General features: G+C 65.0%; 1 protein-coding gene across 1 annotated transcript; it reads right to left on the bottom strand.

Moving 5' to 3' along the window:
• Positions 1 to 3,539: 3,539 nt before the first annotated feature.
• On the bottom strand, positions 3,540 to 19,855 carry FRMD1 (FERM domain containing 1; the record flags this gene model as incomplete). The annotated part of the gene is made up of 15 exons (XM_082668725.1): positions 19,757 to 19,855; positions 19,504 to 19,640; positions 15,384 to 15,474; positions 10,036 to 10,115; positions 9,665 to 9,747; positions 8,554 to 8,740; positions 8,294 to 8,449; positions 7,942 to 8,007; positions 7,502 to 7,570; positions 6,751 to 6,925; positions 5,849 to 6,223; positions 4,336 to 4,415; positions 4,220 to 4,279; positions 3,996 to 4,112; positions 3,540 to 3,749 (listed from the first exon to the last, which is right to left on the bottom strand). The coding sequence occupies exons 2-15, from the start codon at positions 19,606 to 19,608 to the stop codon at positions 3,540 to 3,542; spliced, it is 1,854 nt and encodes a 617-aa protein (XP_082524851.1). The 5' UTR covers positions 19,609 to 19,640; positions 19,757 to 19,855.
• Between the last annotated feature and the right edge of the window lie 653 nt (positions 19,856 to 20,508).

The raw sequence follows: 20,508 nt of genomic DNA on the forward strand, positions 1-20,508 counted from the left end.
ACGGGCCCCCTCTGCCGGCCTTCGCGGCCGGCGGGACGGGGAGGGAGGCCGCAGGGGGCGGGGCTGGAGACCCGGGCGCGGCGCCGCCCAGCCACCGCGGAGCCCCGGCGCTGAGCGGACACGCGGCCGTTTGCCGTGTCTCCGCAAGGCCCAGAGGGAGCGCAGAAATAGGAACAGGGCTCGGGTGGTTTCCGGGGTCAGCCAGCGGTCCCTGCCGCCTCTTCCGCCAAGGACACGGGCTGCGCGCAGCCTCTCTCGACCCGTGGCGCCGGCCACCCTCAAGTCGGGGTGGCTTGGATCAGGGGTGACAGACGCAGGCGCAGCCCGCGTTCGAGGTCGGAAGCCACGCAGCCTGAGCGGCCCCGCCCGCAACCCCGAGGCCACGCCCCCGCCTTCCAGAGCCGCCCCTGAGCCGCGCGGGGGCGGGACGCACCCAGGTCCCTGCCGCCCCGGAGCCACAGCGCGCCGCCAGCGCCCTCTCGTGGCAGCCACGGGACGCGCGGGCGCGGGAGCCGGCGCTCAGACACCGGAGCTCCGAGTCCCCGCGAGGGGCTCCGAGTGGGCACCCGGTGAGAGCTTCCCTCCACCGCTCCGCGCCCACTCACCACTTCTGCCCACGTTCGTGTGCACGCGTGTGCTTGCGTGTGCACACGTATGGGTGTGTGTGGGACCGCAAAGCAGTCCGTTAGGCTGGGCTCTTGCTCCCAAAAGTTCCTTTAAAGGACCCTAGACCAGGGCAGATGCAGCCTCAGTTCTTACCATGGGGACCCGACTCAGTGTGACCTCGGAAACTCACGGAAAAGCAAGGGCTCAGGCTCGCAACAGCTCTGGAGGCCCAACCCCGTCCTCCAGGACCACACCTCCCTCGCCGCCTGCTCTTGTGGCCACAGGCTAGGAGTCCTCGCGAGCCCTGTTTCGGGGAGGCCCAGCTGGGCATGTGGGCACCTCCTGCACAGGGGACTCTGAAGGGCGGCCCGGGAGGTCCAGCACTGCCACGGCCGACCCTGGCCCTCACCGCGCTCCGTGCTGGGGGGTGCTGCCCCCGTCTGGCGTCCACCCCGTGCTGGCACGTGACCTGACTCAGTGACGTCTGCTTAATGAGGGAAAGACTGAGCAGATGAGGCCACCTCGACCGACCCCTGGCCACCCTGCCGGCCCGTGCCCCACGGCAGCACCGCCCTTCAGCCGCCCCCACCATGCTTCTTTAAAAAACGACTTAGACAAATATGAACTCCAAGGGCGGGGGCTGGTCTCCCCTCCAAGCTCCTCCGTCCACGCAGCGCTAGGACACCGTGGTTCTTCACGAGGTGAAGCTCTCGGTGTCCAGGAACCCTCACGGCGAGAATCTAGTACTCGTGTGGCCGCTCCGCCCAGCCTCCCGGCGCCCCGCCCCCGGCGCAGGCTGCCCAGGTGCAGACACACGGACGTGTGTGCAGCTCTTCATTACACATGCGCGGTGTGAGCACGAGCGCGATTTCCTTTCACAGTAAGGACCAAGAGGCCGGGTTAAGGCCAGGCTGCAGAGCCCGCCCCCTGGGCTCAGGCTCCACCCCGTCCCCAAAACACGGCCCTTGTGGGGTCCTCAAGGAGTGAGCAGAACAGGGAGGGGACGATGGTGTCTCGGGCACAGCGTCTGGGACTATCTGACAGTGACACACGGGTCAGTGCATCCAGACAGAGAGCAGCAGGTGTGCAAGGGGGGGGAGGGCCAGAGGGACGCACAGGTGAATTAAGCCATACCACGCCACGTGCCTGTCACCAGCCTCAGGCTGGGAGGGTGGTGTTACCCGTGGAGTCCCACCTGTTCCAGAGCAAGGAATGCAGGGCCCAGCTGGGGTCAGGAGATAGGTGAGACACGGCACCAGCCCTGCTTTTCCCTCTGGGGACACAGAGCGCCAGCCTGAGGCCAGCTCCCTCTGCCGTCTGGGCTCAGCGCAGCCACTCTGCACTGTCCATGAGGTGGACGGTTCGAGAAGGCCCCCTGCACTTAGGGCCCTGGAGGCGGTGGGGGCCATGTCTCAGCCCTGGGGCAGCTGCCCTGACTTGGACGGGAAAGCACAGCGTTAACTACAGCCCACCCTCCGGGCGCCCCGACCCCGGCGGGTCCAGCCCCAAGTGGGACACTCGGCCTGCTCACTGGCCTCTTAATCACCGGCCAGTACGGCCCCCAGCGAAGGTCAAAGTCCCTCAATATGCTTTTCCAGAAATCGCTGTGAAACTCCACTCAGCCATTCAGCCACCTGTGGAGCCGCCAGCTGGAGAGGTGGCGAAGCTCGGAAGGGGTCTCCTGCCCCAGACGAGGGGTGTTGGCGGTCCGGACCCATCCCTGTCCCCACCTCCCATCCAGTCTTCTGACTCGGGGAGGGGAAGGGGCAATGAATGGCCGGTGGGCGGGGGGTGACCAGTGCTGACTAGATGCCACGGCTCCCTGGTGCCCAGACGCCCTCCGGGCTGGGTGGATACTGGGGCAGGAGGTGGGGAAGGACCACCTTCAGAGCCTGACTTGTGATGGGAAGGAGAAAACTCAGGCTCTGCGCTGGCGGGCTTTCTTCTGGAGCCTTCCTTCTGTGAGTGAGAGTAGATCACGGCTTCCTCCTTAGCCTGCCCCTCCCACTTCCTGCCACCAGCTCCACAGGACCAGTGTCCACGTGGCTGTGCGGTTCCAGGCCCGGTGCCTCTGTGTACACACGGCGGACAAGGTGGGCTCTGCTGAGGGTCTGGGGTGACGCAGCTGGGCCCACGGCTCACAGAGGCACCTCTGTCCAGTGGGCCCAGGGCTGTGAACAGCAGGGGCTGCAGAGAGGGTGGTCTGGGGAACCTGTGGCCAGTGCAGTGACAACGACGGTGACCGTGACCTCAAGGACTCCCGGGAAGCTTGCTGTTCTTGGTCTCACCATCTATCGAGGAGTTGGTGGCAGGGGAACCCCAGAGGTCTCTCCAATGTCCGAGAGCAGCTAGGACATTGGTTCCCAAACTTTTTGGCATGAGGGACCGGTTTGGTGGAAGACAATCTTTCCACAGGCGGGGTGGCGGGTGGGGGTGGGGGGAATGATGGTTCAGGCGGTAATGCGAGCTCCGGAGGGCATGCTGTGCGGCCCGGCCCCAAACAGGCCGCGGCCAGGCGGTTGGGGACCCCTGAGCTGAGACACCTTCCCTCGAGCGTTAGAGGCAGCGCGGCCCACGCGCCACTGCGCAGAGACTGGAGCCGCGGACCTCGGAAGATGCTCGGACCGGCCATAGTCCGAGCAGCAGGGAAAGTGAGACCTCGTCGGCACCTCCAGGCCTGACAGAGCTGGCTCCACCCCTCAGACAGGTGAAGGTGCAAAGCCGCCAGGTAAAAGGGGCGGTGCCAGAGGCCCCGTTCAGCCTGGCGGTGGTAGGTGGGAGCCTCCAGGGCAGAGAGGGCCGGCGAGACGTGGATGGAGAGATGGACGGAGCCCCGCGTGGATGGAGCGGCGCTGCAGGGACAGAGTCCCAAGTGGGCGGAGCCGTGCGGCGCGGACGGGGCCCTGCGGGGGTGAAGCGGAGCCCCGAGGCGTCTACACCACAAACTCCTCAGGGTGGTGGTCTTCTCCGAGCAGGTCCAGGGAGCGGGAGTTCACGGACCTCCTCGGCCCGGGGTCCAGCGCGCGGCGGAGGGGGCAGCTGCGCGGGGCGGGGCGCGGGGCGGGACGCGGGGCGGGGCGCGCGTCGTCCACGCTGCGGCTGCGCGGGGCCGCGGGGTCGGCTGCCGCCCGGGCCTCCGGCACCTGCAGGGAGAGACCAGGAGGCCGTCCTGCAGCCGCCTCACCCTCCCCTCCATTCTCTCCCCCTCCCGCCCCCGCCCCCGCGGAACTCCCACCTCCTGCCGGGCCCCCGCCCGCCCGCCTCCCTCTGAGTCAAATCGCACCCTAACATTCACTCTCTTTCCAGGGTCACCACCCGCCCACTGGGGCTCCCCCAGGTCTGCCCTAAGCAAGGCCCGGCGCCTCCAGCCCCCGCTTCCTCTGCCTCACCTCCCAGGGCCACTGGCTTTGGCCCCCCTCCTGCTCCTGGGGGCCGGGGCGCAGCCCCCCAGAGCCCCGCACTCCTGGGGCCCGAGCTGTGCGGGCCTTGTTCACACCGCCCACCGCCTGGGAAGGGGGCGGGGCCGGGGGCCGCACCACACGGCAGGCCGAACTCTCAGCTCTCAGACGCAGAGGACCCAGCTCCCGACCCGCCTCGCTCCCTAAAGCCTCACCGGTCCCCCACTGCCCGACGAGTCTCCCGGGGACCCTCGGGCGGGCCTAGGGCCCCTGACCTGACGAGGCGCGATGCAGAACAGGGAGAGGCCGCCTGGCCCACGTGGGGACCTACCTGGTGCAGGGCCTCAGCGCTCGGGCCCGTCGTGCTCACCAGTGTGACCCGCACCGCGGCCAAGGGCTGCTGGGGAGAGGCTGCGAGGAGGACGAGGGCACGTGAGCAGGGCCCGGGGACACCCGCCTGCTCCCTGCAGAGGGCAGCCCACCCCAGGGCCCCAAACTCTGAGATGAGACTGGGTGCCTCTATGGTTCCCGCACCCCTCCTCTCAGGCCTCGGGGTCACAGAGAGGTGGGCTGTGACCTTGGCCTCCTCCCTGCAGGTCATCTGGAACCCCAGAGTATCACGTGTCTTCTCCACGTGAGGTGTCGGAGCCCTTTCGAGGAGCGATGGTTTCTGTGGGCGACCTGGGCTCCTCCCCTTAGGTGGTCTCCGCCTATCCCAGCCTTCTCCCTGCATGGTCCCCCAGGACCCCACCCACTCCCTGCCCCCCCCCCCCCCCAGCTCACACTGCCCTGTCCTTCCGCACTGGGCTGCTTTAGTTGTCCAAGTGCTCTGATGTCTAATCAAAGCAGGTGCTTACTGGGCAAACAGCATCTTATCATTATTATTGCTCATTCCAGATTGCAGACCACACACTTGGGCAAAACCTCAGAGCTGGAGACCGATCTGTCCTTTATCGCTCAGAATGTAAAGGTGGACACGGCAGGTTGACCAAAACCACCTGACACTGTGTGATCTTGGCTGACCTTGGGTAACCCTGAATGACTCTGGTTGGCCCTAGGTGATCTTGGGTGACTCTAGGCGACCCTGGGTAGCACTGGGTGATCCTGAATGATTCTGGGTGACCTTAGGTGACCCTGAATGACTCTGATTGGCCCTAGGTGATCTTGGGTGACTCTAGGTGACCCTGGGTAGCACTGGGTGACCCTGAATGACTCTGGGTGACCTTAGGTGACCCTGAATGACTCTGGGTGGACGTGGGTGATGCTGGGTGTCCCTGCATAACCTTGGGTGACTCTAGGTGGACCTGGGTGGCCAGGCCCTGAGGCTGGTCCCCACGATTACCCATTGCATCCACTCTCAAAGACGCTGCAGGTGCTCAGGGAATAGCAGAGCCTGCGTAACCTTCCTGGGGTGACAAGGAACCACTTCAGGGCCCCCACTCCCAGACCTACTGCAGAGGCATCCCTGGGGACAAGGAGCTCTTGCTAAGCCGGGTGGGTGCTTGGTCCTAGAATGGCTCATAAGTGGCCGACTGTCATGTGACTTCTACTGACCCCGTGGGTAGCAAGAGAGAAACGTGGCTGAATGCTTTCCGATGGGATCTTACATGAGGGACGCTGGCCAGGCCAGGCTCCCTAGGAGTTACCAGCTGCAGGGGGATTGAAGGACCACCACCCACCGCGTCTTGCAGGGAGGGCCCTGTCCTCCCTTCTCTGCTCCCAGGCCCTGTGGTGGAGGGGCCCCTGTGTAACAAGGTCCCCAGAATCAGGGTGACGAGCACCCCAGCCTCTCCCGGCACCCACAGCGATGACCCAGCCGGCATCTAGCCAAGCAACACACTCACCTTCCCCCTGGTCCCGGGTGTCGCCCTCAGGCCCACCTCTGCCACCATCAACTGTGCCACGGCTGCTCTGGCTGGTCCTGGAGCTGCTGGGCGGCTCCTCCCCGTGGAGCGCGGCAGCCCCGACGATGGGCTCATCCACCGACATCTCCCCGGGCTCCACGGGCTCCGCCAGCTGGGAGTCGGCCTCGATGCCCGACGAGCGGGAGCTGCAGTGGCTGCCAGACGAGAGGAGCGAGAGGCGGTGCGGCGGACGCCAGCCTCCGTCCCTATTGTCCCCGCTGCCAGGGGAGCCGGGGGACGCCCTGCTGGCCAGGTCCAGGTCCAGGTCCAGCTCTAGCACGTCGCTGACGCAGGACTCCCGGTAGCACTTCTTCTCTGTGCGGGGGGAGGGGGAGGAGCGCTGGAGACGGAGCCGCAGGTGGCCGACAGAGGCCCAGGGGTGCAGCCCACCGCCAGGCCCAGGAAGATGCAGAGTCGGGGGAGGGAACTGCCACCCAGAGGTCAGGGCCCCGAGTGTCCGCTGTCACAGCCCAGGCAGCCGGTAAGCTCCTAATACTTGCCCGTGTGCTCACGGCCCTAGGGCTCCCAGGTCTCAGGGCGAGAGGCCCCAAGCAGCCCCCGCAAGCAGGTGTGCACACATGTGCACACAGGCACTCCACGCTCACACACACGCGTGCATCGCCAGGGCCTCCAGGAACCGCGTGGGGGTTACTGCAGCCCTTGGCTCGCTTCCCCCCGGCCCCCATCTTTAGAATCAGGCCCCAGGAGAGCTGGAGGAGTGGGGTCTCCACCACCCCCTTGCCAAGCCCCCCTCTGGGAAAACAGGGTGCGACGCGGGCTGCCGCGCCCAGCGTCCGACCTAGACCGCAGAGGAGGGGTGGGCGCGGAGGGGACGGCCCCACCTTGGGCCTCCTCCAGCTGCCGCAGCCGCTGCAGCGCGGGCTGCAGGGTCAGGTGCAGCTGGTGGCTGCTACTGAGCAGGTGCAGCAGGTGGCGGGAGCGCCAGGAACAGCCCGTGCGGTACACCAGCTTCCGGGCCGCGGGCAGCCCGTCCGGCCAGAGCTCAAACCTCTTGCCCTGAGCAGAGAAGAGACGCGATGTGACATACCAAGAAAGCCAGAGGACGGCATCAGCCAGGCCCTCTGCTGGGGGCTCCCCTGTTTCTGTCCTGCCACCAGATTTCTCCTGGGGGTGCGGGTGGGGGAGGGGCCTCAGGGCAGCTGTAACCCGGCGCCCACCGCGCTGGGCCGGGGGAGGTGGACCCTGTGGGCCCACGGCCGTGTTGGGCCCTCGAGTTCAGCCTGCACCCAGGACCCACCGTCCCTGCCACCCGCCCAGCGCCAGGCCCGGCCCAGGGTGTCTGGATGGAGCGCGTCTGCGGCCTCCTCCTCGGCCCCCCTTTATTGTCCCCACCCAGGAGCCAGAAGTCCTCCTGGTGACGAGAGCCAGGACACCCAGCCCGGCAGAAGGGCACTTCCAGGGGGTGGGGCCGTCTCCACGCGGGACACTCCCCAGGCCTCGGGCTGTGCCTGCACCTCGTGGGCCATGACATGCCTGGTCAACGTCCTGAAGGACAAGCGTCTGCCAGGCTCCTCTGGGCTCCTGGGGGCTAAGACACCCCCGACCCCAGCCCCGACCCCATCAGACACGCACCAGAAAGGCCAGCTTCCCGATGTGGCGCCAGGGGAAGTCGTAGAGCAGCTGCGGAGCGCGGTTCACCTCCTGCAAGACAGCAGGGCCGCGTGCACAGGGCCAGCCAGAGGGAAGCAGCAAGCCCAGCCCCCGTGGGGGAGGGGAGGGGCCATTAAGGAGAAAGAGGAGGGGGATGGGGAGGGGATGGGGAGGGGAGGGGGAGGGGAGGAGGGGGAGGGGAGGGGGAGGGGAGGGGAGGGGAGGGGGGGGAGGGGAGGGGAGGGAGGGGAGGGGAGGGGAGGAGGGGGAGGGGAGGAGGGGAGGGGGAGGGGAGGAGGGGAGGGGAGGGGGAGGGGAGGAGGGGAGGGGAGGGGAGGGGGAGGGGGAGGGGGAGGGGAGGGGAGGGGGAGGGGAGGGGGAGGGGAGGGGAGGGGAGGGGGAGGAGGGCCCCTGCCGGTCACCTGATAGACCTGCACCCCTCTGAGGGTCAGTCCCAGGACAATGGTAGGTCGGTCCTCCTTCTTATCCTAAGAGGACACAGACGTTGGCAAGGTCTAGAGCCCCTGGCCTGGGGTTGTGGCCCCCCTCGCAGACCCTCGCTGGTGGACCAGGGGTGCCTGAGGGCTGAGGTGGGGTCCCCGGGCCTCCTCCCATTTCCCCTCTGATGCTGGCTGGGGGTCCCGGCCCTAGGACAGCCGTGGGGACTCTGTCCCTCCTGTCCTGGGTCGGGGTCCCGGCCGCCCTGTGGACCCTTGGGGAGGTGCGTCCCAGGCCTGAGCCGCCCTCCCCCACCCGGCGTCCCCGCAGCTGGACCTTGTACAGCCTGAAGAAATGGACGGGCACGTCCTCCAGCCGGCAGGCCTCCCGGATGAAGCGCAGCACGGCCTCCTTGGGGCTCAGGCCCCCCTGCTCACGGTGCAGGGTGGGCGCGTGCCTGAGGATGTAGGCGCTGCCCCTCTTGGTGATGATCTGAGGAGGGAGCCGCCAGCCATCTGTCCAGCCTGCTCCCCCTCCAGCCCGGGGTCTCCCCCCGCCCCTGGGGGTGGCGGCCAGGATGGAGAGAGGGGCCTCACCCACTGCGGGAAGTAGGCCTGCGGCTCAAAGTAGCGGCCCGAGTGTGCTGGCTCGCGGAAATTGCCCAGGTCGGCCTGCAGCCCGTAGGCAGCCAGCAGAAAGTAGGCCTCCTCCCGGTGGGCGCACTGGGACCGCAGCACCCGCTCCTTCAGGTGGCAGTAGTACAGGTGCCTGGCCGTCCTGTCGCTGGCGGGCGAGCGGGCTTGGGAGCGCCGTCCCCCTGCAGCCTGCGGCCTCCCACCCCGCCAGTCGCCGCCCCCCGCCCGCCACGCCCCGTCTCGTTGCCCCAGGGCCCCAGGACCCTCAGGGCCCCGAAGCGGGGGAGGTACAGGTGGACGTGCTGCCGCCCCCTGCTGCTGAGAAGCCAGGTGAGCCTGACTTTGGGCAGGGCTCCTGGGACCCAGGACTGGCCGACCTGGCTTACAGCTGCCTCCTAAGAGACAGGCCCCTTTCTTCTGCTAGTTTCCCAACACACACGGGGGGCAGCGCCCCTGGGAAGAACAGGTTCAGATCTTCTAACACTACCACCAGCGACTGGCCCCACAGCACGGGGCAGCCACGCTCCCTGCCCGCAACCTGCCTGTTCGCCCCTCCGAGACTTTTCCAGAACCTTCCCCCCCACCAGCTCTCTGCCTGGGGAGGCTTGTGGGGACCCCGGCCCACTTGCACCTGCTCAGGGGGCTCCTGGGACACGGGCCCCGCTTACCCGCCCCCGCTCTGGGGGCGCCCCAGCATCTGTATTTTCCCACATGCTCTGGTGGGGTTCTCTCGGGAAAGTAGGCCCAGGAACTCAGAAGGAGGCCCTGCAGGTGTGCCAGCCTGGGGCCCTTTCCCACCCGGACGGGCACCAGCAGCTGGGCGCGCAGACCAGAGCAGGAGGAGGCCCCGCTTACAGAGGAATCCGCAGACCCTCCAGCACACACCTGGGAAACCCCACCCTAGGGCATAAAATACCTGTGTTCGAAACACTCTTGTTTCTGCCCTAGTCTTTACATGTTGGTTAATTAAAAAGAATGGCTGCGCCTCTGCCCCCCAAGCAACAGCGATACCGCATCCTGACAGGTGGTCACCCTTCTGGGAACGTGCCAGAGAACCAGCGAGCGACTTTACCTGATAAGCCTTCCGTTTTCCACGTAGTACTGCACCCTGAGGAAGGCCACGAAGGGGGCCCCGGGCCTGCCGCTTCCCTGGGGCTGGAAGGGTGAGAGAAGGCGGTGCTGAGACCTGGGGGGAGGGGCCTGACCCCGGCTGGTGCTCAGGAGGGAGCACCATCTGCATCGCTTCAGACCCAGCCAGAGGCCACAGCTCAGGTCTGTACTGCGGGGCAAATGTCCAGAACACTGGAGGGCGTTGCACCTGCACCCACAGGGCTGGCTTCCCTGCGCCCGGCAGACTCCGCGCCGGGACCTGGGGCGGGGGCCAGCAGCTGGGCCTCCCGGGCCCCTCCACCCTGCCCTCCCCCGCCTGGCAGTTTAGCTCACTCTATGCCTTTCTCTCTTCCAGTCCTTTGAGAAGTATTTGCTGAGCTTCTGCTCCAGATCCATGAAGACGTGCTCGCTGTCTACAGAGAGAAGCAGGGCCTGGAGCAGAGCGTGCTGGGAGGGGCCCGTGTGCGAGCAGTCACACGCGGTGGCCTCCTTGGGGTGGCAGGCTGAGGAGCGTGTCTCCTGACGTCCAGGCTTTACCGGGTGGTTTTCCAAAGTGCGGAATCTTTAGACACTGACAGCGCGACGGCACTGGAGCTGGTCCTTGCCGGGAGCGTGACCGTCCGGAAGGGTCTTCCTCCCAACAGCCCCTCTCCCAGCTGTAGACCGAGTCCTTCGAAACTGGAAAGGCCTGTAAACCTGGGACCAAGCTCCCCAACTTCAAGTCAAGTCACATTAACGTGGTAATGCTGGGAATGGTCATGGGACCCTTCTTTCCAAATTCTACGCTCTGTGTTTTTGGACTATTACGACCACGTGTTTCCTTTGTGAGCTGGAGAAAAATGAGATTATTCTAGAGAGGAGCGTGGGGCGGGCCGGCCTCCCTCCGTTACTGTCAGGCTCAGCTCCAGAACCCGTGACTCTCAGGGCCTCGACTGCGCCACCTGCAGGCCCCTCTCTGAGGACAGCAGGACAGCCTGACCCCTCCCAGCTCTACGAGGCAGCCTTCCGGGGTATAGACGGGGCGGTGCCAGGGGACCAGGGCGGGGCCCGCCACACCACTCAGCAGCCCCCGCCTCAGGAGGGGGTGTGCCTGCCGCGTGCAGGCTCTGGGCTTGGGACCCTGAGCCAACCCCCGCATCCTCAACACCTCGGCTGTTATCTCTGCTCACTTTGCAGAGGAGGAAACCGGGCCTTGTAGAGGCTTGGAAGCACGCCAGTCACACGGCTAATAAAACCCTGGTAGGGGTCCCCAGGCCAAGGACCCTCGAAGCCCGGGGTCAGCAAAGGAGGGCCCTGGGCCAAGCAGAGCACAGCCGGGCTCCTCTGCTGCATAATGTCTGTAGCTGCGTTCGTGCTCCAAAGCCAGAGACACTCGCTACCTGGCCCTGTACAGGAAGCGTGCCCACCTCTGCTCTGAGCAAGCACTGCTTTTCATTCATCTAGACCATCCTCTGTGTCTGGGAGGCTCCCCCAGGGTGGTTGGAGCCCACAGGCTTAGCCATCGCGTGCCGTCTGACCTTGGCGGCGCTGTTAAAGGATCGGGGTTCTGTCGAAGGAGCCTGCACGTGGGAACAGGTGTGAAAAGCCAAGCCCCACTTGCAAGGGCTGCGAGGGTCCTTTTCCGCATGTGATTATCCAAATCACTTGCCTGCTCCTTCCAAGCTCCCCGCCAAGTTCATGATAAAGAACAGAAAGAAACAAACCACCTTCAGCTTAAGTTCAAGCTCCAGAAGAAAAGTCCCGACAGCATCACTAACCTAGACGACAAAGGCGCTAGAAACGGATCGAATGTGCTCTCAAAGTCGCCCACTAGCCCCCCAGCTGCAGCCCACCCGCTGGACGTGGGCTTCCAGCACTGCCCACCTGAACCCATGGGCCAATCTCGCACCACTAGAAGTAGGGCCCAGACGTGGCGTCCGGTGACGGACCCGCCCAGGGCCAGCCCTGCAGTACGTGTGATGCTGTCCCACCCAGAAGGCTGAGTGGAGTGACTGGGCGGTCCCGCCAACTTCCGGGACAGGGAAGTGTGGGGTGAGAGCCAATTTAGGTGATGCTGGGAGGAAACGGGGTCCTAGAGTGTGGGGCTGCCAGTGGGACAGTGGACGCACCGGCCTCAGCGAGCCACTGGCGTGAAAAAGGGGAGGGGTGTCAGAAGCCGCATGTGTCCCCAAATTCTTATGTTGGAGCCCAAACCCCCAGGGCCTCACAACGTGACTGTATTTAGAGCTGGGCCTTCTAAGAGGTGCTTAAGTTAAAATGAGGTCATTAGGGTGGATCCTGATCCGGCGGGACTGGGGTCCACATAACAAGAGGCGCTCAGACACAGATCTGCACAGAGGGCTGGCCACGTGAGTTCAAGGGGAGAAGATGGCCAAGTACACGCCGAGGGGAGAGGCCTCAGGAGGAACGGCCCCACTGACCCTGGGATCTCAGACCTCTAGCCTCCGGACTGCGAGAAAACAGGTTTCTGTCGTTTACGCCACCTGGTCTGAGGCCTCTGTTACCTGAGGCCGTGCAGGCTGCGCAGAGGCTGGTTCTGATCCTAAGAGGTTTAGGGACCAGGTGACAAAACACAACGCGGGGATGCTATTTGGGTCCTTATTCTTACAAAGCAGCTATAAACAGACATTTCTGAAACAACTGGGAAATTTAAATATCAAGCGAATATTAAATAATATCAAGAGGGGCTTCCCTGGTGGCGCAGTGGTTGAGAGTCCGCCTGCCGACGCAGGGGATGCGGGTTCGTGCCCTGGTCCGGGAGGATCCCACATGCCGCGGAGCGGCTGGGCCCGTGAGCCATGGCCGCTGAGCCTGTGCGTCCGGAGCCTGTGCTCCGCAACGGGAGAGGCCACAGCAGTGAGAGGCCCGCGTACCGCAAAAAAAAATAAAAATAAATAAAAAAAATAAAATAATAATATCAAGAAATTGTTAATTCTGTTGGGTGTACAAATGGCATTGTGGCTATTTAAGAAAATATTCTCTTTCAAGAGATGCGTAAAGAGTATTTAGGGATGGAATATCACGAAGCCTGGGATTTATTTTAAATAATCAGCAGAACATTCCGGGTTCAATGGAGCAGGTTTGGCAAAAGGTTGGCAACTGCTGCTGTTGTCTCTACTTCCAGGGATGTCGGAAAATCCTCAAAGTACTGTTTCAGTAAAATGAGCATTGCGTCTCTCTTCTATCCTGCAGGGCTACCTGCCGGACGGGGGGCTGGCTGCGCGGCCCGCCGTCCTGGGCAGAGGGAGACTGGGGTGGGCCTGTGAATGCCACTGGCCTCCTGCTTCTCCCTCTGAGACCTCCTTGCTCCGGCGGCCAGCCCGCCACCCCTCTCCCGACGTCCCTCGATTGCTTTACTGCCGGTGGCCGGGCTTCAGGTCCATCCTCACTCCGCGTCTGGAGCCCCCAACGTGCCCACCCACTGAGTCTGAGCCCGCCTGCACGTCCCACACCCAGACCCCAGCGGGGCCTCGGAGGGTCAGGTGGTGGCGGCACTGCACCTCACGCCCTGGCGCGGGGACCCAAGAGCTGGCGGCTGTCCTGGACCAGAGAGGCCCGGAGTGGCACACGCCCTCAGCTAAGCCACCTCCAGATGCTCCAGAGGCCCGGGCTCCCAAGTGACAAAGCTCAGGAGGAAGAGGTACCCCTGAACCCAACCACCGCGTCCCAGGGGTCGGGGCCCCCCAGAGCCTGTGACCCCCTCCCCCCAGGGCTCCGGGTCTCAACGAGTCCCCGCACGAAGTCACCACGCGTGTGCGTGCCCTCTCTCTGCTTTACTGCCCGCGTGTGCCCGGTCCTACGCCACGAGGCCTGTGCCGCGAAGTGAGCGGTCCCGCCACCTACCCCAGCCCCCCGCTCAGCCTTCACCAGGCCCACCAGGACCCTCTCTGGAACGATGGGGACTTCATTTCCATGAAGCGGGAAACTTCTAGAACAAGACGACAGACTTGTTGAGGAATGGGCACTGGCAACCCTCCCCTCCCCCAAACAAACCAAGCTTCTTAGAAACGCTCGCGTCCTGACTGGCTGTCTGCGAGGGCCAGGCATCGCGTCCTGACTGGCTGTCTGCGAGGGCCAGGCACAAGGCGGCGGCGGCCAACGGCTAAGACGGCGATTCTGGACGGAAGCGTAAACTGGGGCAAAGCTACCCATTAACTGAGCTTTCCCTGCAAACCGGGAAAAGTCCACTAATATTAAAATTTAACCCAAAGCTGCTACTCCAGGACATGAACCCCATGCTGGGCGCCGGGCCCCTTGCCTGCAGCACCGTCTCACCGATGTCCCCGATTCTGTCCGGGACCCGGAACTGGGGAGCGATTTCCTGACAGGAGAAAAGGCGGTTGTCCTGAGCTCTACCACCTCCCCCGGGCCAGCCTGGGGGTCCCACACGGGACACCCCAAGTCCACGCCAGGGGGCGCATGGCCAGGTCTAAGGGCAGGAATTCCCATGGGGACCTTGACCAGTGACCCCACCTCATCCTCCTTCTCTTCCCTGCTTCGTCCGCGCCCCCCACCCGCCCCCCAAGTCCCTAGGCACTTGGCCACCAGAAGTCCCAGGGCTCGGCTCTCAGTCACGCTGAGACGAAATTACAAGCTCCAAAGAGAGCCTGGCGGAGACGGGAGTCGCACCAGTGACAAGCCTGGGGCCTCCACCGCTGTGCTCGGGGCCCGGAGAGGTCAGGCGGCCCAAGCACGGAATCTTCTCTGCGGCTGGGGCCGAGGGAGCCCACGTGGGACGAAGGCCTGGGTCACCACGTGGGGGCCACCGCAGGATTGTTTCCCTCGGAGAAATGCTCACGAGTCTGCAGGACACGCTGCACGGACCGCCGAGGGAGAGGCCAGGTCCTCAGAGCCCATGTCCCCATGGGGTCTCCCCATCTCACTCGGCCCCCACCTGGACGCCTGCCTGGGGTGCACAGGCTGCGGGATCCAGGAGGAGGATCAAGCTCCCCTGCTCTGCCCTGTGCTCGTCCACTCAGCCTGGGGGCCTGGAGGGAGCCTGGGACGGGGGGACAAGGCGGCCGCCCCACCTCGTCTGCCAGCACTGCCCCTCCTCACACCAGGGGTCCACGGAAGCTCCATCTGACCCCCGGCTCTGAACTGGGCCCTGCACACCAGCAGAGCCCAGGGCTTCCAGAAAGCAAGCTTCCAGCCTGCTCACCTTTTCTCTCCAGAGGAGGGAAGTGTGCAAGTGTATATGTGTGTGTGTGCATGTGTGCACCCGTGTGACAGCATGTAAATACGTGTGAGTGTGTGCCTATAAGTGTGAATAAGTATGTGAGGGTATGAGTGTGTCAGCACGTGTGTGAGTATGTAAGTGCGCACGTGTGAATGTGTTAAGTGTGTAAATATGTGAGACAGTGTGCACGAGTGTGGTTATGTGTGTTTGTGTACTTTGTGTGCGCGTGAATACTTGAACATGTATGTGTGTGCCTGAGTGTGCATGTGTGTGAATGTGCAACTATGTAAATATCTGCATGTGTGAGCATGAGTGCACGCGCCTGTGCTCCGGTGCAGCGAGGGGGAATCGCCCAGACACCCTGGTGCCCTCGGAACACGTGGGCACCAGGCGGCACCAGGCGGAGGCCTGGGGTCTCCTTCAGACTCAGCCCCAAGCACCCGCCCTCCCTGCCCTGGGAGGGGCCCGGGGGGCCCAGGGTCGTCGGGCGACGCTTGCTTACTTCTTATCACACTGAGGCCAAAGAAGTGGGCTTCTCTGATGCCGGCCAGGTCGCACACCTGCTGGAAGAGCTCGTGCCCGGCAGCCTGCACCTGCGATAGAGATCAGAGGTGCTCAGGGCGCTGAGCAGGGCGACCTCTGGAAGAGGAGGGAGTCCAGAGGAGGGTCCACCGAGCCGGGCTGGTGGGCAGGGGGTCTGGCTCAGCGGGCTTCCCGCTCAGCAGGGTCAGGGCTCGGGGTCCCTGGTCACTCCCCAGGCTGACGGCTAGAAGTCCCCCCAACACAGCAGGCCGCCTGTGAGAGGGTGAGACCCTCACGAGGGCAGGGGCGGCGTGTCCGACCCCAGGACAGGAGGCTGCTCCCTCCAAGGACGGGGTGTGGGAGGCTCCGTGTCCCCAGGAACCCCACTGGGCTCTCTCCTCACTCGAAGCCAGCATCGCTAGGCGACTCCTGAAAGCGGGGCTGGCGTCTGGGCACTCCTGAAAGGGGCGTGTGCTGCAGGGGAGGCCCATGTCTCCCCACGGCCCAGTTCTGCCACAGCAGCCGTCCTGCCCCACAGGAACCTCCTGCCGGGCTGCAGGGCCCAGGCCGAGCCCCAGCGCCGTCACCTCCCCGCCCCTCCCCGCTCCCACGCGGCCCCAGTCCTGGGTGTGCGTCCACGCCTGCACGAGTGAGGTCTCTCTCGCATCGGTGTGTGTACACGGAAGGGCGGGCTCTCGCCCTCACCACAACTATTAGCCAGTCGGCTTTCCATTATCCACAAATGCTTCATGACACCTAAAGCGTTAACAACATCTTCATATCAGCCATCCCACACGTTCAAATTTCCGGTTGTCTCACAAACGTCAGCGTTTTCGTGCTTTGTTGATTTGAATCCAGACTCAGGGAAGGCCCCACCCCGGGACCTTCCCCGCCGTTGATTCGTTGGGCACACAGGCCCTTTATCCCGTGGCCGACACAGCTCCCTGGTGGGTCTGGTCCTCTGTCCTCTGTGCTTCCTGGGCCGGTGATTGGTCCCCACAGACCTACGTTGCCGTCTGGCGCCCGTGTCCGTGTGTGTGAGGCCGGCTGGTGGAGGCTCGGGTTCACCGAACGGAGACCCATTTACCGGGGGCAGCTGAGGGGCTGGAGTGCGACGGCCGGGCAGCCTGAGGACGCTGGTCGCAGGCTTCCTGGGGACGGGCGGAGCTCCTGTGACTCGGGGAGTCCCACTTCTTAGTGGTCAGTGCCCGGGAGGCCGGCCTTGTCATCGTCCGTCTGATCTGGTGAGGGACAATCCCTCCGCCCGCGATGACGGTGACGCGTATTCGCAGCAAGGCTTCCCAGCCCATGGCTTCCTAATGCTTGGTGTGAAGCCGCACGCGGTACAGTTAAATACGGGCTCCTCCCTCACTGCTAGCCCAGTGCGCACACCCCAGAAGTAACTTCCTCTGGGCTCCGCGTGGCAGGGCCAGGAGGGCGAGGCCACGGGCACTGGAGGCTGGCTCCGTGGGCCCCGTCGCAGCCAGGATCCACGTCTCCTTCTAGAGGGTTCAGCTCTGCTCCGGCTGCACGGTCCTTCAGGAAGACCTTCCCGTGAATTTCACCCAGGAACCAGGCTCCCACAGGGCAGGGCCAATGCCCCAGGACCTCCCCTCCCCCCACCCCGCCCCAGGTCCCCTTGCTGCACCCTCCCCGTGGCATAAGGCACCTCTAAGGACACAGCGAACCCCCGGGAAGCCCATCGATCAGCTCCAGCATCTCATCGCTGGATGGGGACGCCGAGGCTTGGGGACCTTGACTCCAGTACAGAAGTGTGTCCCTGAGCAGAGGAGAAATTCCCAGGACACAGGCAAGACATTCCCGGGAGCCGTGGGGCATCTCAGACCCCTTCCGCCCCCTCCCAAAGGCAGCCCCAAACCAGCCCCGCAGGGTCCAGCGCTCTTCGCCAGACCCCTCCCACTTCAAGTGCCGCGTTTCACAAACCGCAGTCATCCTTCAGTGAGGTTACGCCCTCCCCCAGGGGCCCGCCCACTTTATGGGTGCTTTCCGTTGCCTCTCAACTCAACTAAGACAGGCAGACAAGGTGAGAGTAGGAAGGAAAGACAGACACAGAGATTCCGTCTTCCTCTGATTGGGCCCTAGACAGCCCGAGCGTCCGCGATGGCCGAACACATGAGATAGACATTTCCACGTGGACGTTAGCTTCCCGAGTTCTCCGTCGCCCTCGCACCCTGCACCCCGCGTTCCCAGAAAGGAGATGCAGAAACAGGAACTTATTTCTCACAGTCAGCAACGTCTATCAGGAACACTCCCTTCACGGGCCAAATGGGAGGGCTGACCCCTCCCCGGCGTGCCTCCAAGACGGGGCCTGGGGCTCCAGAGCACCCGCGCCCTGCCCCCCTGGCTCTGCTCCCCTGCGGGCGGGGGGCTACACCTACAGCGAGAACGCAGACGGGCTCTGGAACCAGGCGGCCCGGGCTGCAGCCCCAGCTCGGCACCAAGTGCTCGCCAACCCTGGGCCTCAGTTTCCCGTCTGTGAGATCAGACCAGCGGGGGGCAGGGCCCCGGCTGCGCGTGGAGAGGGCTAAGGGAGGGGGCAGAGCCGGACACGTGGGGGCACCAGTTAGCGCAGGAGGAGCTGCTCCGGGCCGCGATGGGGAAGAGAGACCTCGACCTCAGCTCAGACACGCCCGGAAGGGCCACTACAACCGAGCTCCAGAGACCGCCTGGCACCGGAGGGCTCAGGCCACTTCACTTTCTCTCGGGCAACTGGAATGAGGTGGAAAGACGTCAAAATCCTGGCTGGAAGCGACCTGGCCCTGCACGGACCCACTAGACGCCCCGTGTCCCGAGGGCCGGAGCTGGGGCGCAGGCAGCCCGCGGTGCAGGCTCTGAGTTGCCGTGGGGCACAGCAGCGGACCCACAGCACGGCCGGCTCGTCTGGTGTGTCCCCGCGGGTGTTTGTGCTCAGGCCAGGCCCCACGCACCCCTACAGCTGCTGTACAGAGACGGGGGCTCCCCTCCCCGGCTCACCGTACCCCCGCTCCCCGGGAGGTCCCGTCGGGGAGGGTCTCTGCGGGGCTGGGAGTCCCTGTGCGGGGCCCGCGCGCAGCCCCTCTCTCGTTCTGGGCGCTCCTTCACAGGGAGGGAGGGGCAGGCGGGGCGGGCCTGCGGGGCGCCCTGAAGACGTCTGCGTGGCAGCCGCTGTCCCGGGGTGGCCGGGGGCCTGGGGAAGGCGGTAGAGGCGAGCTTCGTCCCCAGGGCTGCACTGGTCCTCACAGACGAGGTGGCATTCAAAGCCGGGCACACGCCACCTCGGTGACGAGCTTCTTAGCTAATGGCTCTGACTTCAAACAGCTTCACTGTCTGGTGGGAGCTTGCAGGAGTCACACGCTTCCTAAAGAGAGCCTCCGTCCTGTACCTGCGCCTGCGTGTCATCCTGCGTGTGGAGTGAAGCCATGGACGCCTAAGCGACAACTCACATCTCCCCTGAAAGGACAACCTGAGTCACGTGGCCATCAGGTAGAGGCCAAGCAGGGTCTCTCACGGACACTGTCGAGCGAACCCCTGCTCCGCTGCCCCCAGCCCAGCGCTTCAGGGCTGCCCTTCCCAGGGAAGGCGGGAGCCACCTTCCTGGGAGGACAGACCCGCGGCCTCGCCCCTCCAGGCAGGACCTCACGGTCACCCGCAGACAAGGTGTGGGCGGCCTGACTCCCATCTGCCAGGTCTGAATCTGGCTCCCTCAGCAGCTTTAGTGTTTATTCCAGGCCGAGGACGCAGCTGCCCTCAGATCCACCCCCGCCCGGGTCATGGGAAGAGGCTCCAGAAGGGATGGGCCCCTCGGAACAAAATCTGCCCACGCAGGCGCCGGACGCTGCGGACTGTGTCTGGCCTGGGCCACAGCCGGGGGCTGCAGACCGAGAGGGACACACACTGTGTAAAGGTGGCCAGAGCCAGCGTCCGTTTCTCTAAGCTGGGGGGCAGTGGTGTGATTAGAACACAGTGCGGTCCCAGGGGGCAGGCCCGCCGGCACACTGGCCCCATGTGGTCCCCACGGCCACCCCTCACACATGGCCTGGCTCACCCTGTGGCCCCTGCTGCCCCCCGCTGTCGCCCACCCGGCCCTCCTCCGCGCTCACCCCCACAGCCAGCCGCAGCCGTTCCTGCGTGGGGAGTAGCACCAGGACGTCCCTGCGCTCCGAGGGCATCTCGCCGTCCCAGGGCCACTTCCGCCAGCCGCACATGGGGTCTCAGGACCAGGAGCCCTCCATCCGCCCTGCGGGAGAGAGCTCGTCAGGGGCGCGGCACCGGAGGCACAGAACCGTGTGTCACCACGCGTGGGCCCTCTTCCACCGGCCGGACACAGGTGCGGCCCTGCGCCCCCAGACTCACCCAGCTCCGGGCTCCCTGGGGACAGGCACCCTGCTGAGCTCCTGGCTGGGAAACCGCCCGCAGTGGAGCCAGGCCAAGGTCCAGGGTCCTAAGTAGCCGGCTACGTGCAGGTTGATTGGAATGCAAATAAACAACGCGCCAGGCTGGCACTGCCGGCTGCAGCTAAGCCAACTCCCCCACGTACCGCCTTCTCCGTTTCAGGGACCGAGAGTAGGGCCACCCGAGGCCCGTGGCACAGACCCCGGACCCAGGGCTGCCGTGGCGGGCACTGGAGGGGCACCGCGAGCACTGGGCACGCCCGGTCCCCACTACAGCCCCTGCCGCTCGCGTCTGGAAACGAATCCCGAGGTAGCAGATGAGGTAGCAGACACTGGTCCCCAAACAAGGTCTCCCTGAAGGCCCGCTCTGATCCCTTCGGGCCGAGGTCACAGCCTCCTGCCGGGCCCTGAGCCGGTGACCTGCTGAGCTCGTGAGCTCTGACCCGCGGGGAAGAGCAGTGTTAAAGGGTGGGGCCCCTGTAGCCCCCTGAACGCGGTTTCTGCTCCCACAGGCCGGCTGGTACCCCCGTGTTTCTGTTACGGGGTGAGCCTGGAAGGGTCCCGAGCTGTCCCTCTTTGAGAGGGACTCCAAGGGGCTTTTATTTGACAAACACAGGAAGCTCCTCGAGGGGCAGCTGGGCAGGTCCTAAGGAATTCGGTTCCCGCTGTCCCTACGTCTGGCCCTATGGGGCTGGAAGGTGGGGAACACAATGG

This window comes from Grampus griseus, assembly GCF_964374135.1.
Source record: "Grampus griseus genome assembly, chromosome: 13".
Lineage (NCBI taxonomy): Eukaryota > Metazoa > Chordata > Mammalia > Artiodactyla > Delphinidae > Grampus > Grampus griseus.